General features: G+C 42.7%; 1 protein-coding gene and 1 long non-coding RNA gene across 11 annotated transcripts in view; one reads left to right on the forward strand and one right to left on the reverse strand.

Annotated features, from left to right (window-relative positions):
* Positions 1 to 2,759, forward strand: part of SEMA6D (semaphorin 6D) — a 218,533-nt gene extending 215,774 nt beyond the window's left edge. For all 10 annotated transcript variants that reach the window (XM_062628606.1, XM_062628644.1, XM_062628625.1 and 7 more), the window contains one exon: positions 1,247 to 2,759. In XM_062628606.1, the coding sequence (XP_062484590.1) occupies positions 1,247 to 2,550 (1,304 nt within the window). In that variant the 3' untranslated portion in view covers positions 2,551 to 2,759. The remainder of the gene's footprint in view (positions 1 to 1,246) is intronic.
* Positions 2,760 to 3,347: 588 nt separating this feature from the next.
* LOC134168737 (uncharacterized) lies at positions 3,348 to 6,341 on the reverse strand. Its single transcript, XR_009966649.1, has 2 exons — positions 6,240 to 6,341; positions 3,348 to 5,169 (listed from the first exon to the last, which is right to left on the reverse strand). It is a non-coding gene; the product is annotated as an uncharacterized LOC134168737 (long non-coding RNA).
* Between the last annotated feature and the right edge of the window lie 11,511 nt (positions 6,342 to 17,852).

Consider the following 17,852-nt stretch of genomic DNA (forward strand, 5'->3'; position numbering starts at 1 on the left):
AAGTCTTCATCAGTACACAGCATAGCCAGGTGACAGACATGTTTGCACAATTCTGTATTTACTGAAAATCTCACCAGCCAAAACCCATTTGTGTTTTATTACCATTCACCAAAACATATCAGGTTTCCTGTCAGCCATTCTGGCAGTGCATTTGTCATTTTAATTTGTTGCAGTTATTTTCCATTTTGCTTTAAGTTTTTGTTATCATTTGCTCTCCTGTCATAGCTAATAGTGAACTTTATTCATGTTTTCTTTCTTCTGCACTGTGCCATTAAAACCTATAACCCTGAACATTAACAATGTTCAAAGGCCTTGCCTGTAACAAAAGTGAACCTGTTCCTTCCTCTTGCTCTTTCATTTTAACATGCCTTGGGATAGTTAACAGAATTACTTCCATTAAAAACTAACATTGTCTTAGTTGCAAGATGTCTGTGGTTGCTTTAAAAAAATCTCAGAAAACAAAGGGAGCTTGTTAATACACAAATAAAAAACTAATTTAGTATTCAAGGTTTTGGTCTAAGCTAAAAGTTTTCTAAATTTTAACATTCTCTAATAATTTAACCTTGCAATTTGGGGGTTTTTAATGTTATACAACTATTTATGTTCATTATTGACTAAAAAGAAAAATTAGTGCTCTAATAATCTGAAACTTCCACAGTTGCACATTTATGTAATGCAAGGTGTGCCACTCCAAGACTAGCAGCCTGTGGCTGGGTTAGTTCACAAGTTCTACACTGTAGTAGATTAACATGGTTATCACTATGCAATATGTACGTGATAGAGTTTTACACAACATTTGCATAATCCTGTCTCTCTTGCTACTGATTTATGAGTTGGGCAGAAACTTGAGAGAGAAATCCATCCATGAGTTATTGTTTTCTGGCCCAGTAGCACCTTCCAACCTCAATTTTCCAGATGAAATTATTAATGTTAATAACATACAGGCCCCTATTTGTGAGCCTTAAAGAAAATTTGGGGACAGGCTAAACAGAAAGACATACAAGGAGAGAAGCTTGAACAAGAATTTGATGTTATAAAAGAAAATGGACAGTCTTTGTTTAGACTGGTCAATGCTCACACATTTTTATTTAGAAAACTATTTGCATTCAGCAGTGCAGGATCCAGCTGAGTTACACAGAGCACTTACAAACACTTCCTAGACACAGCCCTGAGGGAGGCTACATCCTTCTCAATGTATCCATATGAACTGTGTGTAGATTTATGATATACTGCGTGTCTTTTGCAGGTGTAAGGTGGGAAGTACAATCAGGAGAGTCCAACCAAATGGTACATATGAATGTCCTTATCACTTGTGTCTTTGCCGCTTTTGTCCTGGGAGCCTTTATTGCGGGAGTGGCCGTTTACTGTTACCGGGATATATTTGTACGGAAATCCAGAAAAATACACAAAGATGCAGAATCTGCTCAGTCCTGTACTGACTCCAGTGGGAGCTTTGCTAAACTGAATGGGCTCTTTGATAGTCCTGTTAAGGAGTATCAACAAAACATTGATTCCCCTAAACTTTACACAAACCTGTTGACTAGCAGGAAGGAGTTGCCACCAAACGGTGACACGAAGGCCATGATGATGGACCACAGGGGCCAGCCTCCGGAATTAGCTGCGCTTCCAACTCCTGAATCTACACCAGTTCTTCAACAAAAGACTCTGCAGGCTATGAAGAGTCAGTCGGACAAAGCACTTGGTAACCTCAATGCCTCACGAAAGGAAACGCCGCTAAAAAGCCCTCAGTTTTTTCCTTCCAGTCCTCCACCGCACTCTCCTCTAAGTCACGGGCATATCCCTAGTGCTATTGTTCTTCCCAATGCTACCCATGATTACAATACGTCTTTCTCAAATTCTAATGCACACAAGGCAGACAAAAAGATGCAGCATATTGATCACCCACTTACAAAACCATCCAGCAAAAGAGACCACAGGAGATCTGTTGATTCCAGGAACACCCTGAATGATTTTCTGAAACACTTAAATGAAACTACTGGTAATCCCAAAGCAATTATGGGAGATATTCAAGTGGCCCACCAGACTTTAATGTTGGATCCAATGGGAAATATGTCTGAGATCCCACCTAAGGTTCCCAACAGGGAGGCATCTTTATACTCTCCTCCATCAACTCTTCCAAGAAACAGCCCCACAAAACGAGTGGACGTTCCCACCACCCCTGGAGTACCAATGACCTCTCTGGAAAGGCAGAGAGGTTATCACAAAAATTCTTCACAGAGGCATTCAATATCTGCCCTTCCTAAAAACTTAAACTCACCAAATGGTGTTTTGTTATCCAGACAGCCTAGTATTAATCGTGGGGGATACATACCTCCCACGGCAGGCACAAAGATGGACTATATGCAAGGGACGCCTGTCAGCGTTCACCTCCAGCCTTCCTTGTCCAGGCAGAGCAGTTACACGAGCAACGGCACCCTTCCTCGTACAGGCATAAAGAGGACATCCTCCTTAAAACCTGATGTGCCACCAAAACCCTCATTCGTTCCCCAGACAACTTCAGTCAGACCACTGAACAAGTACAGTTACTAGGACATGTCTGTGCTAAAAATGAGTGTGGCGTTGACCTGTACAGGTTGTGAGATGATGTTGTGGTAGACACAGAAGACAGAGACTTGCTTGTTATTACAGAGAACAAAGTGGCCAAAGAAACTGTCTTTACTTCAGCAACATTTGTGTCTTGCCACATGTAGCTATAGCAAGGCTTTGCGTACTTGCTAAGAGCAAACACAAAAAACAAAGGAAAGTGCTGGTCATTACATTTCTTTTGTTTGGAGCTAAGGAGACATGTAGCACAATGGGGTGGGGGCTACTTTACTGTTCTGAATAGCTAAAAAAGTTACTGGGAAAAAAATCAGTGAGCAAATACTTGAAAAATGGGTTCCATTTTAGACTGCCATTAAGCGTGGTCCTTCCCATTAAATGTGAACGTTTTACTATGTATGCATTCACCTTGCCTCTTGCACAAATGTCAGAAAACGGTAATGTCTCAACGACTATCTGGGTTAACAATCAATTTTCTGGAATTCAGTCTCTGGCCCAACTGTAGCATTATTATTTTTTTCTCTCCATGTGTGTGGCATTTTGTTTGTGCCACAGATAAAGCTGTGCGTGTGTGTGGATGTGCGTGTGTACTGTACACACTAGGACGTGCTTAGATTCCCATTGCATCTTTTATGCTATGGAATTGTTTACATTGAGCATGACTGAACAAACAGATGACTCTGCCTTCTGCAGCCCGTTGGGTTCCGTTTGGAGACAGCTAAGGATGAACTGCACATCTCTGCCAACCTTCTGAACACTACCGCCTCGATGAGCTAGTCACCCAGTGAAAGAGCGCAGATTGTTTAATTCTTCATAACTCTGTTATGCTGCTATTGATTCAGAGCTGTGCATTTCAAATCTAGTGGTTTGGGCTGGAGCGGTGGAGTTGCGCTGTGTTTCCACAGTGCCTCCATCCAGTACCTGGCCACTGTGAACCTGTGACCCTGTACTTCTCATTGAGGGCAGCTAATAATCAATCCACTGAGCAAAGGCCTGTGTAGCTAGAGAAGGTTATGTTTTTGTTGCATTTAATAATGCCCTACACGCTGATAGACTCTTGTCAATAAAAAAGAAGAAACATTAATTGGCCTGGCAGAAGCAGTCTGTGAAAACTCAACAGTAGTGCAATCAATTCGTTTTTGTTGTGTAATGTAAGGTTGTTTTTTTTTCCAAAGTCATGCAGGTAATGACAATATTCTGTAAATATTATGTGTGAGTTTACCTGAATCTGTGCATTTTGTGCCTTATTCATGCAAATGATAAAAGTACTAAAAAAATAAATGAATCTGTCAAGTGTTCTCACTATAGCACATATCTCCCGAGTGCCAGTTATAAAACCTCTCAACAGCACCCAAAAAAAAAAAGATAAAAAGCGAGAATAATTAATGGTAACTAAAGGCAGCCTACAGTCCAAGAAGACAGCAGCATTAAATCACCTTACCATGATAAACATTCCACTCCAGCTCTCCGAAGGATCAAACACATATAATGTGAAATCAAATGAGGTTTCTAGGGTAATGGAACACCTGCTAAAGTTGTGTAAGCTATTTAGTAGGTTTTACAGTATCCACTTGCAGCTGATGTTCAACACAGATGGCTATTTTAGCTTGCAAACTACACACTACCACATTGTTTATTGAACATAACTATAGAAATAACCACAGCAGAGGAATATTCATGAATTAGTGGGACAAATAACTGCAATGGGTTTCAGAGACGGTGGAGATTTATATTATGTGTTCAAGGGGGAGAAAAGGTTAGTCACTGAAGAGAGGATCTCTGTTACAGAACAAAGAATAGAGGATAGAAGTAGTCATTTTTTTCTTGTAAGGCTGTAAGGGACATTTATTTCCCGAGACCTCTGGATCCAAAAATCAATGATCTCTTTTCCTAAACACTTCTGTCCTGCAACTAAAACACTACAGATTAATAACTATTAAAAATGTACTTGGTTGTCAAAAGACACAAACTGATCTGAATTCACTTTACAAATATTAATACAGACTTGTGTGAAACCGAACAATAAATGTATGTGAACCCTGATAACCTCCTGTAACATTGTGCTGCCTTGTAGATGGTAATGTGAGTTCTCTCAGTATTTATGTTGAAATTTCTAACATTCAACCTAGTCCTTATTCTGTTAATTTAATAATAAAAGATGCTTTATCCATTTGTGCAAAGGTAAACGCAGATTGTATCTTTTTTAATGGTACGGCATAAAAAAGTAACCCTTAAATGAAGCTGCTCTATACTATAGAGTACTTTAACATGTATAGATATCTTGTAAACTTGTATTGTGGATGTGTAAATAATACGTTCTTTGGGTTTTTAACACCGCATGTAAAGTCAAAATAAAATATTCCAATGTACTCAGTGTCTGATTTCATTATTAGTGAAGCTGGTTTTGTTGTTGGGATGACAGTGGAGAAGCTCTACCTGCCTTTGATAGCTGTGTGACTGACTGGGGCACAGGAACATCCTCTCATCGGCCTCTCCAGGCACTTGCAGAGGTGGGCAGTGATGCACACAGGGGTCCTGCCTTTTCCCTGCAACCACGTGCTGCCATGTGTGGCCTCGAGGGACTGTCTGTAGGTGACTTTCGGCCTCCTGCATTAAGTATAAAATGTCAAAGTAACTGGCAGGCAGTCAGGGCGTAGCACAGCATCAGGGGTGCCCAAATAATACACTGAACAGAGTACATGCCCAGTAGGACACCTTTGTTGGAGCTTGAGCCAGGTGTCAGATGGGTTCCGGTTCCTGCAAACCTTTCTTGTTAAGGTTAGAAAAATACCAATTTTGTGCAAATACAGTACAGTTTGGAAAGAGGATCATGTGCTCCTTCTAACATACAGGCTACAAAAAGAGATAATTCCTGGCAAAATTAATTGCAGACCCTGAGCATTCCTAAACACTTACTAATGCTTGATAACTGAAATTCACGTTTCAGGCAGACAACAAAGCCCAACAGAAATATATATGCCATAGACTGAGCGTGTGCCAACATCACACGTAATTTTAAAATAATCAGGGTAATTTAGGCTCAGACAACAAATATAATGTATTCTTTTAATTAAAAGTTGATTTTAGATAATGGATTAAAATGATTTATTATGAGATGGTGCTGTCAAGATGATAGTAATAATTTGAAATTACAGTGCATGTTTTAACAATATAATGGCACCCAGTTGTAGCTTACTAAAAATATACATATATAGCTTTTAAAGGGAAAAGGAACATAGAGCTAAAAAAAACACCCACCACCAACCCCCCAGACCTATAATGTGTATTTTTTCTAGTGCAGAAACAAATTTCAATTTATTTGGGGGGGGGGGAGGGGAAGAGTATTATTCATGTCTTTAAATATGAACTTTATATATGCTTCTGTATATGAACTGAAGAGCTATTGCTGTCATATGCTGCAAGCCTGTGCTGCTTTTCCACATCAGAATAAATTAGCCATGCCTATGCCATGAAAGTGTCAGCCATAAAGCTAACAGCATTCCCTCTGGGAAGGGGTAGTTCCTTTTGGAGCACACCCACTTGAATAATTTTCAGTCAGGCATGAAGGGTCATAATGAGAAATCACAAACAGTTGGGTTTTTAGTGACATAGCAATGGGCAGCTACAGCACAAATGATGGAATATTTTTGTTCAGAAAATACCTGTATTTATTTTACCTGAAAACTCTCAAGTGACCGTTGTCTGCTGTTAGTTGCTCTGGTCTATATTGAACCAGCCTTCCCTTAACCAGAGTGCTGTGAGCCAGGCGGGCGTCTCTCCCGACAACCTGGTTGGTTGCAAAAGTCTATGAAAACAAATACTTACCCTTTGTTAGAAAAAGAAGTACAAGAATAACTCTCCCTTTACTAACAGAGGGGTCATGGCAGCCAAAGGCTAACCAGCTGTAACAGCAGCTTTTAAACTGCTTTGTCTTCACAGATGATGTCAAAGCAGCCACCTGCAGACTCTCCATTCTGAAAGGGAACTGCAACAGCAAGGAGAAGCTTAGCAAGAGAAGAAATGAAAGCAATTTGAGATTTTAACCCTCAGGTGCTCTCCTGGGTCGATTGGTTGGTTTTAAGTGTCCCAAAGTCTCTTGAAGAACACTCTGCAGCCACAACGCTAGCTGATGAGCAAGCACAAGAGGGTGCTTGATGCTGGCAGGCAGGAATATGATGGCCAGGGGAGGTTGGCCTGAGCGCTCAAGGCTGCGGGAGGTACACAGTGGTGTGTGAAGATGGAGGCGAGGCTCCCACTCATCTCTGCCTTGCTTTGGGTTTTCTTGTAGGGAAAAACATAAATAATTTGGTACATAACACACACAGGTAAAAAGACAACACAGAAACAGCTGCAGACCCACAGCAGTGAGGTGACTGCAAGAAAACCAATTTGTAAAGCCGTCAGCGGTTATCTCTGCCTGCGCTGCCAGCACAAACCTATGGCCTTTTAAATTGGGGTCTTAAAGTAATCAGAGTGGTTACAAAAATCAGGCTGCCTCTGTCTTAGTGCTGTCTCATTGATGCTCACTGTGCCACCCTGGGAAGATTATGCAGGGTTTGTTCAGTATAATAGATCCTCACAAGGCTCTCAGTTGGAGCATGTGCAGTAGGTCTGTTTGTAAGGTTTTCCACTTACAAAGGTTTTCTTATTTTTCCTTCTCCCTCTGTGATTCTGAGCACCATCAAGGACATCTTGCAGGTAAATAAAGGGAAAGAGTAAATCCCTTCCCATCTGGGAAAGGCTGGTATTTGCAGGAGAGGAGAGGAGCCGGTTGCTATTTCCCCAGGTGCCGGTTAATTTCATGGGATGGAAAAATGTTTTTTTTAAAAACTGATCACTACAAAATACCTCATAAATGTGGCATCTGGGCTTCAGCTGCGGCGGGTGAGCTGCTCGTGTGAGCGGCAGTACCAGGAGACCAAGCTACCAACCCTGCGTTTGTTCAAATGTCATCATACCGCAGTGTGAAAGAGCAAGAAACCAAAGGATTTGGGAGGAAAAAAAAACATTAAATATTTAATTAGCTTGAGCTTTGTTCAGAGAACTGGAGACTGTTTCCTTCTTATTCAGTCCTACTGAAGTGCAACTGGTGAGGGGCCTGCCTCTGGACCAGCCGCTGCTGCCTGCAAACGCTTTTGTAGGCAAATTGCATTGGCCTGACACACATCTGAAATTATAATTGTCCTGGAGTCTCAACTGAGGAACTGTTTCTGCTCTGCCTGAAATGAAATTCATTGGGAGCTCTCATTTTATTAGCGCATTCTGAATTCATCCTATGACCTGATTTATGGGCTGCTCGCTTGCTGTTTTCCTACAGTCACCAACGACTTTTCTGAGCTCTAGTCACGGAAATCCCAACCAGATCCAAGTCTGGGTCCTACAGTGAAGGCTGCTGACCAGAGCAGAGATACCAGGGGGTCACCATGTTTAGGTACAGTTTGTGAATTCCTTGGGCTGTATCCTTCTTGCCAGACTAGTGCCTATTCCCCTCATGCCAGCCAGAAGAGTGTTGCTCAGGCTCCTGTAATACTTTATGGGTAGGGAAGGAGAAGAAAATCTACCACATGGACAAGGTGTCCTGACCATTGTCAGGAATGGACCCCATTTATCAACAAAAAAGGAATCTTGCAACAGGAAAATTTAAATGGCCAAAAAAAACCCAACCCCAAACCCCCCTGCACCCATCTTGCTGTGCTTACTTTGTGAATCGCTGCTTGTTTTTCTAGGGCAGCATCTCTCTGACTTGCACAAAAATAACAATCCTCAGTGAAGGCCCTTCTGCAGGGTTATACCTGGCTGGAAGAGCTGTTTTGTAACTTTTTCCAGTAGCTGACCTTAAACATTGGCAAAGGGAGCCCATGAGCTAACTGTGTTGCTCCTGCAGCTGAATGACAGCCTTTAACATATGTCTGTTCCCGCACAGAAATGGACAGCTGCCTAGTGAGAGAAGAAAGGTGGCAATTGGCTTTTAATTTGGGTCACTTAAAGCACAGGCTTATTTCTCCAATCTTTGATTTACACCACTGGCCTCACACGAGGGAAAAATAATCAAAAGTAAATCAGAGCAGATGAATCATAAAAGCCATGCACAAGCTGGCTGTGCCTTCCCTTGCTGCGCAGTGAATATCCATCTGATTATGCCGATTTCCTCAGGAATACACGTTGGTCAATTAACAGCTTGAGGTTTTTTTGTTATGGACTAATGGCAAATTCTTATAATCAGGCCATGTCCTATGAGCGTGAATGGCCATTAGTCACAGGTTATTGTGCCTGGCCAATGATGAGGTGAGCGAGAACCGCTTCCAATATTAATGATGGATGTGAGAATTGATTTCTGTGAGAGTCTGTGCATGCAGCTCTGCCATTCAGTCTCTGTCACTGTTAGCGAGGTGAAATACTGACTCCATCGAATGAGATGGCAGAGCTGCATGGGGCCAGGCCTTCACCCTCCATCACTCAGACATTCGCAGAAAACAAATGCTAAGAAGGTGTGGGCAAGGCCAAAGCAAAACGGGATGCACATCTGCAGGAAAGCATTTGCTGAAACAGGACACAGCCCTGACATCATCTCTGGCCACATTTGCTTGAGAAGGACATCAAGGCTTCAGAGTAAGAAAAATGTCTCTGCTTTCTTTGGGCTTTTGGAGCGTTTTCCTGCAGGTAAAGCAATGGGAACTGGACAGGCTTGCTTGGGCCAGCTGACTTCCTGCCACCCCTGGACTACAGAGTGTGCGGTTGTAAGTTTGCCTGGGTTTAAATTCACTAGAAAAGCCCAACATACATTAAACTCAGCTGGGACATAAGGCACCAAACATCGGGCTCCCAGGCACAAGAGTAAAGCTATGTAAGGGTACTGGCTGAGCTCACTGAGGCTATCCTGTGGAGAGCTGCTTGTGCTCACGGAAGCAGAAGAGGTGCTTTGTGGTGTCAGTTTCACTTCTATTGGTAACAAAATGCCAAAATCACAGAATCGCAGCACGGCTGAGGTTGAAAGGAACCTCTGGAGTTCATCTGGCCCAATCCCCATGCTCAAGCAGGGCCACCTGGAGGAAATCACTGAGCTGAAAGACAGTGAAAATGACAACTCATCCTTAAAATCCTTTCTAGAAGAACTTTCAGATTAAGCAGGTCTTTTTACATCAAGGGGAAGGCCTCCTTCTACCCAAACTGAGGCGAGTTTGAATATCTGACTACTGTCTTTATTGCAGCACTTCTCTTTGACAAGCATAGAGAGCACATCTCAAATAGTCCTCCACTGCTGAGATCCCACAGGATATCAGCTGATCCCAATGCAGAACCTACCACTCTCCAAGCGAGGCTTTCATCTGAAGTGACATCACGATCAAAGGCGAGGTTGCATAGAGCAGCGCACTGAGGAAGTCATGTGGTATTTCAGAGCTGCTTCATTACTGGGATGGGTAGTTCAGAAAGCACTTGAAAATGACATTTCACTGCACATGATCTGTTCCGTACTACAAGCATTCCCTGATAGTTCCTGCTGCTTCAGTTGAACTAGAGTACTTGGTAAAAGGCTGGATTTCCTCTTCCACGGGAACAAAACTCCAGGTAGAATTTCTCTCCCTACTCTGAGGGAGGGGATGTGCCTCAAGAGGCTCTAATGACATAAGATACTGCAGGCCAGGAGGGACAGGATATCCCACAGGACACAAAGCAAGATCAGTTGCCAAACATCACATTTCAGACTAAAACTACTTAGAAACCTGTCATCTCAATTCAATGGGTGCGGTGGGAGGGGGATGGAAATGTTTGCCCTGAAACTGGTTGCTGGACAATGGACAGCTTTATGATGTTGGCTTCTAAAAAATGTTGCTCAAATGCCACAGAGCCAACAGTGTCAGCAGTTTCTAACTAAATCCAGCACTAGAGTTTTCATACTCCTCCCTGTGTTGTCCAAAACACAGTTTCACTTGTCCTGCACAGGTCAATAACTGCCCTGTCCTGAAACCTCACTTTTGGGTATTTTAGTGCTCAGTTGTTTTTTCATAGAGTCCTTCCAGTGAAGGATTCTCCTTTTTCTGGCTGCTACTTCATAAGGAATAGCCCCACTGCCCTCTGCTTCAGATTCAAGGTCAATTCAGGGTGAGAGGAACCCAGCCTCAGAAAGACAGACTGCACCTTTGTTATGGCACCTGACCTCACCCCCAAGCTCCTCACAGCATGGGGTACTAGAACCTTCTCTAGGATGGTTCTCCATTAGCTCTTTCCCACCAAGCATGGGCTCCTCCATCCCACCAGTGTAACTTGGGTGTTGCCATTCGTACCTCTGAAAACTTCCCCAGATCTCATCGAACACCCATAAGCAGCTTGTCCACAACAGAGTCGGGGAGAGCAGTGGGGAGACAGACCCACACCAAACCAGGAATCTCAAAGCAAGACTGGAAAACCCATAGAAACCAGCAGGAGATACATTTTTGAATACCACTCATGCCTTTGAAAATCCCCTCAGCTGTTAGGCCTATTTAATCCTCTGTCTTCTGTTCAGACATTAACAAAGACGCCAGCTATGATGTGTATCATTCACCCTGTAGGCACAGGGAAGAACCATGGCTTCTCTGGAAAACATACCATATCCCCTAATTCCAAGCTAAAGAAGGTGCAGACACCAACTAGCTAATACCTCACGATGAACACTGGGTTTCAGCCAGTAACCAGAGACCTACGAAGTCCCCGAAACCTTATTTAAGTATGTCTGAACTACCCAGAGTTGCAGAATGTGTTTTCATTCTGGGGCTGTGTATGCTCTTGGTTGAGTTGTTTTGCTGTTGTGGCTGTTGCTTTAAAATAAAGCAATTCTGGAATACTAACACATCTGAGTGGATTTTTCCCCAAGAATATTACGAAAGTTGACACTAAAGGCACCAGCCTGAGCTCAGTTTCTGTCTGATTTAAAGAATTTATGCCAGCCAACCAGCAATGTTTTTTTTATCATTAACCCTGGAGGTTAAATGGAAGTTTACTAGAACCAGAATATGTTAAATGAATAATTGCTCTTGGCTTCTTTCAGGAAGTCTCTCTCTTACCCCAATAATCAGTTCAGCTGCAAAGAGATCAATAAGGTCTTTCAATTCAATGAGTAGAAGGCATACATTAAAAAGTTGGGAACAAACCTAATGATAGACTGGAGAAGATATTGCAGGCTGTTACCGGGAGGTTTGACACTAAATCTATCTGCTAAAAATTCTTGAGGAAAGGTTACTGCCCATACACTAATGCTGCCAAATGGAATAATTTGTTAGTGTTGTTTGAGAAGATTTCCTGGCATTTATCCACAAAGACAAGACTTGTCTGTTAAATCCTCATTACAGGAGAAACCAGGCTTTTAATCCTGAAACCCAAAATAGCTTCAGAGGCCAACCCTGGTTGGACCTTCCAGTCCCATAAATGGATGAAGCAGGTTATCATTTCCTTAGACGACAAGGTCCCAGTTAAGAATTCTCTCCCTGCCCATTCAGGAGACTCACAGCGTAAGAGCTCACCATGTGCACTGTATGCACTCCTTTGCCACTTGCCTTAGGAAGCTGTCTCATAGCAGCTGGGGTTTGTTAGCCCCAGCAACGGTCACTCAAGACAGTTCAGTGCAGGTTACGCCTGTGAGCAAAGACTGAATTCAAAGTGATTTACTGTCAGTCTAACTGAAGGACACGTAACAGTATAAACCCCCCCCAGTTACATCCTCTTTGGGGCTGCAATTATACCAATAGTTTTAGATCATTAAATGTAGCCATCATCATATTTTTCTATCAATCTCTTAAGCCAAATATGCAGACTCACAGAGAAAATGAGTGAGTTTTAAGGGCTGCACTGTAACAAGAGCTCAGTGGCAGTGTCCACAGCAGTGCACTGGAGCTTAGCTGTGCTTCCCAGCGGAGCAGCATTTCTACATCCCTCACTAACATGTTAGAAGGATTTCATGCTGCAGAATTCCCTCCATGGATTTAAACCCTCAGAGAGAGAAATGTCTTGGTTTATTCCCAGGATGTTTCTGTACACCAGAAATCACCCGGCAAATTACTTCTGGTCATATTTGGCAGGGATTTACCAGCAGTAGTTCAGTTCTCATCTCAGAACTTTCCTCAGTGGCTCCATTTTGCTCTTGTTAAGTAAACAAGACTAGCACTCAGAAAAGTGCTCAAAGTAAAGCATTTTCTATTAGGTGCCTGACTGAAATAAGCATTTCAATTAGATTCATTAAGGAAGTTATTACTTCTTAATTGAATAGCAACAGACTGCTAAGGATCACTTATTGAGGTCTAATAAGTATGTAAGAGTGAAATCTACTCTTCATGTAATTCCATCAGCAATAAACTAGTATAATTAGTTTCTTACTAGCAAACTTCAATTGTGGGGAATTTGGAGGCAGCTAATTGGCACTTAGGAAAATACCTATAGTAAGTTAGTGCAGTATCAATTAACATACTTATGAAATGTCAGTTTAAACTCTGAACAAATAATTGATACCAATGGGCTGTGGGTTACTTGGTTAAATGCTGCTTAAGTGCTTAAACTTTCAGATTCAGAAAGAATTAAAACAAGTCCTCTCACTGCTCTTTCTGAAAATGAGTTCCTATGGCTCATTTCCAGGTGTATAACCTGTGAATTACCTGCATGAACCATCAGTAAGGGCTCGGGTGCTGGCTGTGCACACTGGCAGATTCAAGGACTCCCTCGCCCAGGCTGCTGCCTGCTCCGAAGCCTGCTTGCCCCTGGTCCCTCACTCTGTGTGCTGGTTGTTTGGCAAGGTAATTTCACAGAACTGTACTTCTAAAGCAGTGTGAGTGGCCTGAGGACCAAGTAATCCCCGCTCCTTGTGCTTCAGCAGGCTCAGGAACCACAGGACTTCACTCCTGACCAGTCTGACCAAATTAAGGTTCATACCTCATGGCTGTGAAGTCTCATTTTATACATGAAGAATCTGAGGCACCAAAGCAGTAACTCTTGCCCAAAGGTGACTCAGAAAGACCACAGTAGCTCTGGGATCAATTCCTTCCCCAGGAGCTAGTACAGACAATGCTTTCATGTGCCATTTGGACAGCATAGCCACCTTGAGCTGATGGATCAAGGTAAACATCACTAATTGTCTGGTCAGAACAAGCGGCAGCACAACCAGCCTTCATGGCTCTAGTCCTGTGATCTTATCGCAGCTCTGTCTCTTCCTCCAAATATCCTCCAGATGTTCTGGAAAGGCTCTGCCTGCCTGCTCAAAATGCAAATCCCTCTGCTCTCTCTTTGACTTAACATGCAGTTTGGCTTCAGGAAATGAAACATTTTGCAATTGCACAGAGCTTATAGAAGACTTCTGTTTGTCCGCAAAGCCTGAGCCTTCATGCCCGACAGGAGGCATTGGGAGCAGCAGCAGGAGAAGAAGGTAAGAAACGCACACTGCAGGGAGCAGAGCCCTTGGTGACAGAGGCCATGGACTGGAGCTTCAGTGAAGGGGTGTGGAGAGGAGGCCGAAGCGCAGAGGTGAGATGCTACCAGTGCAGACACCAGGCAGGAGAACTGAGGACAGCAGTGGACCCACCTGGGTGTGGGGTAGGCAAGGAGGGAGTGGAGGGGAGCACAGGGCTGGGGTCTGAGCCCAGGCGAGGAGGGCAGGAGGGGCAGGAGCAGGAAGCTGTTGGCAGGGGCAGTCCTTGCCGTTTTAAGGGTATCTGCACAAACCAATTTTAGAAAGTTCTATTTTAAAGCAGGGTCACCCCTCCCCCTGCGCGCACACACAAACACTGATCCATCGTGTGGAAATACTTCAGACTCATCTGTTTAAAAACATTGACAGCATATCCCTGTCAGCTACGAGTGTGATGTTTTTTTTCAGCTATGCCAGCAGAAGCCCTAATGTAGACACAGCTGTAATATGAGCAAAAAGGGGGAAAAAAAGTTCCTTTTTGCCAATGCAGCTTCTTTTGCTCAGGCAACTGATACAAGCTATATTTTTTGCAAGCTTTTTCCTAGAGTAAGCCTCTGCACTCTGAGTAACTGTGCTGTCAGTGCAGCTATGCACTGGCTTCAAAAAAGGTGTCCAAAAGACCTTATATGTGTTGGGGAAAGGACAGCACCCTGCACTGTGAATCCCTGTCAGGACCTGCAGCTTGTAGGCATGGATGCAATAAAAATACAAAGTAATAATGAATTCTGAGCCCAACTTTCCCAAGCTCCAGAGTAATGGCAGCCAAATCCTTCCCACTTCCCCAGCCTTCCTAACAAGCAGCTCTAACCCACTGTAGTATTGCAGGTAATCAATGTCTGCTTAGAGTAAATTCTATCTCAACACTTGGAGCTGGCTCAGCACCCAGAAAGCCCTGGGAAGACGAGAAGTATGAGAAGGACTTTTCTGTTCTGTATGAATGGAACAAAACTCAAGCATTTGGGGGGAAAGGCAATCTCAAGTAATAAATAATGCAGTAACTCCAACATACCTTTTAAAGCTTCAGTCCCCTTATAATTTAGTGTTTGAAATGCTATGCTATTCCTTTGGAAGCGTTTTCTCTACTGCTGCTGATGGTCTGTCTTCTTAGACACTTGAATAATGTCCCTCTTCCTCTTGTAACATCTTCTTTCACTACTCCTCATGCATAGTAATGCTAATAATCTTGCAGCTTTCAGCAACATTTTTCTTCCTTTAAATGAATGTCTGGTTTTATGCAAGGCTGTTTTGTTCAGCACCTTGTCTCCTGCATGACTCTTTCACTGCACAGTGTACCTGTGTACATACAAATGTCTATTTACTGCTGCCCATTATGAGCTGTTCATGTTCCATTTAGCAGCATACAGAAGAATCAGTCTAATTGATTACCTATATTGTATAAATTGTAGCAAAGCATAAATGATACCATCAAGATTAGCTTGCTATTATGTTGAATATTGTACAAATATATATGTAAGTAAAGTATAATCCCTCCCAAAAGAACTTATACCATCATTAACTAGAGACCTTTTCCATGTGAAATGGACTTGATACCCAGCAAATTATGCAGTGGATAATACTATGTGCAGTCATGTAGAAGGACATATTTTATACTACCTGACCACCACAGAGTTTTACAGTTCCTTTCTCTGGGAAGCTGAATTCATATTATATCACCTCCTAAATGTAATGATGTAAATATGGACAATAGGTAAGCATTAAGTTCATTTATCAAGGGGAACTGGGCAATTAATCTCAGGTTATGAAGCAAGAAAGGACAAGAAATGCAAATAGAATCCAAAATTTAACTGTTAGTCCAGTCCTGTAACCAATATAGAGCACACTAATGTGCTTTGTGCTTCTAAGTTATTTTTAAGCACCTTCTCAGTCATCATTAAATGTTAAAAGGATCTTGTATCTTTTGGAAAGGGTGCAGCTGAAGATTCTGGCTGTTTCCAAAGCTTCCTGAAATAGAAAACCTCACGTGTAAATGGCCAATATAGGATTTCAAATGCATTTTATATAAATAATTCTGGTAGGAAACCTGGACTAAGATCATTTTAATGGCTTTGATACAAGTGCACAGTTGGTCTATGAACTTGCAGCCACTGCAAAAAGTAATCACATTAATCTGAACACTATTCCAATGGCAGCTGCCGAAGAAGTGAACACCAAACAAGTCAGCTCAGGCCCCTGCTGCTCATTTAACCAGTCCTCCTGCTGCACTTACTTAATATTATCACTGAAAAATCCAGAGAGAACCCTTCTACTAACATACTGCCTTGAAACAAAGTCATACGCTGCATTCTCAGAAACAGTCACACACTATTAAACAGAAGAAGTAAATTCTGAACAAAAGCCTAGAATAAAGGTGAAACACGCAGACGCCTTCAGAACATTGAACATGATTACAGCAAATGCCATCCTTTGCTTTTCCTTTGAATTGATGTTAACAAGTAAAACATTTTACTTGTCTCTGTTTACCAGGAGAACATAAATACTGCATAAACTACATCTTCTTGCCAATTAAGCTCTGTCTACAGGATGGCAGCTTGTTCTAACTATACTTTCAAAGAGCTGAAAGCTCAGTGGTTGTGCAGGAGCAATGTGAAATGCTAAACACATACAAAATTTGGTTTTCATTAAATAAGTACTTAAGAAAACCTTAAATGTCTCAGCCAGAGATTGCCTAAAGATCTGTAGCACCGCTCAAAAGGATCTATGTCCAGTAAGTATTTCATGAAACACCTGAAGTGCTGGGGGAGCCTACATCCTAGCCTAAATAGCAGCTTCTGAAGGGATTTAGAGTCACCTTTCCTAGGAAGAGGACCACAAAAGCACTCAGGTCTTTCTGAGGTGCTAATGCACTACCTGGCAACCCAGCAACACCCTGCCTAGGCCTTCTACATGTTCCAGCTTCCCTAATTTTGCCCATGGAAGCCCCTGTTGCTTATGTGCTGAGCTGATGCTCAGAACCCTACAGACTCCTCTCAGTGAGCCAGCTGACCCACTCCTTGGTATTGTAATGCCAGAGTTCCCAGTGCTGGGATCCTGGTGAAGCCTTCCTGTTATGGGCTTGTTGTACTCCAGAAGTACAGCATAGACAGGCAGAGCTGTGTATGAACAGTGTAGGGACACTTTCAGAGCTGCCAGGGCCACATGGCTCGTTTGAGGGAATTTTATGCACAAAAGCTTCAAGGCCTCTGAATGCCAGCACAGGTACAGCACTGGGTGGGCTCCTCATGGCTATTCTTGCAGAGTAAACACATGCAGCGGAAGCATCCTGCAATATTGTGTGCTGTTTAGTGGGGATAGAAAAAAGCCCTTGTCCTTAGTCTCCCACCAGGCAAGTCCAGGGACTTTTGCCAATTCAGCATGAGGTGATCTAAACTTAACTGTTTCAATCTGCCTATGATGGGCTGGCTCTGCCTCCAAAGCTGCAAGCTGGATGGAGACATGTTGTTAGGACTTACGGATTGTGAGGAAACTGGAACAGCTTCCAGTGATTTTGTGCAAAGCTGGAGCCTGGCTTGTGAAAGAAATGACAGTGTAATATCAAAGAGTATCTTTCAGTCAGCCCAAGGATGAAACACCCTGGGTGTTTCTGCCTTGCTTGAACACCCCAATTCCAATTTCCCATTTCACACGGAAGCAAAACATGAAAATTGTATGCCTAAGCGTGGTTGCCCTGTCTAATACAAACTGGGCTGTGCTCCACAGATTATGGAATGAAATATTAGCATCAAGTACCGCCATGCAGTGTGCAACATCTGGAAAGAAGCTATAGAGCCATTTCTATTACTTTTATAGAAGAGAAAGTGCAAATGGTAGAAGGCATGAGAGGGAATTCTAACAGATTGTACAT

The sequence above is a fragment of the Pezoporus occidentalis genome, unplaced genomic scaffold, assembly GCF_034315485.1.
Source record: "Pezoporus occidentalis ecotype Australia unplaced genomic scaffold, CSIRO_AGI_Poc_V1 ctg11, whole genome shotgun sequence".
Taxonomy (NCBI): domain Eukaryota; kingdom Metazoa; phylum Chordata; class Aves; order Psittaciformes; family Psittacidae; genus Pezoporus; species Pezoporus occidentalis.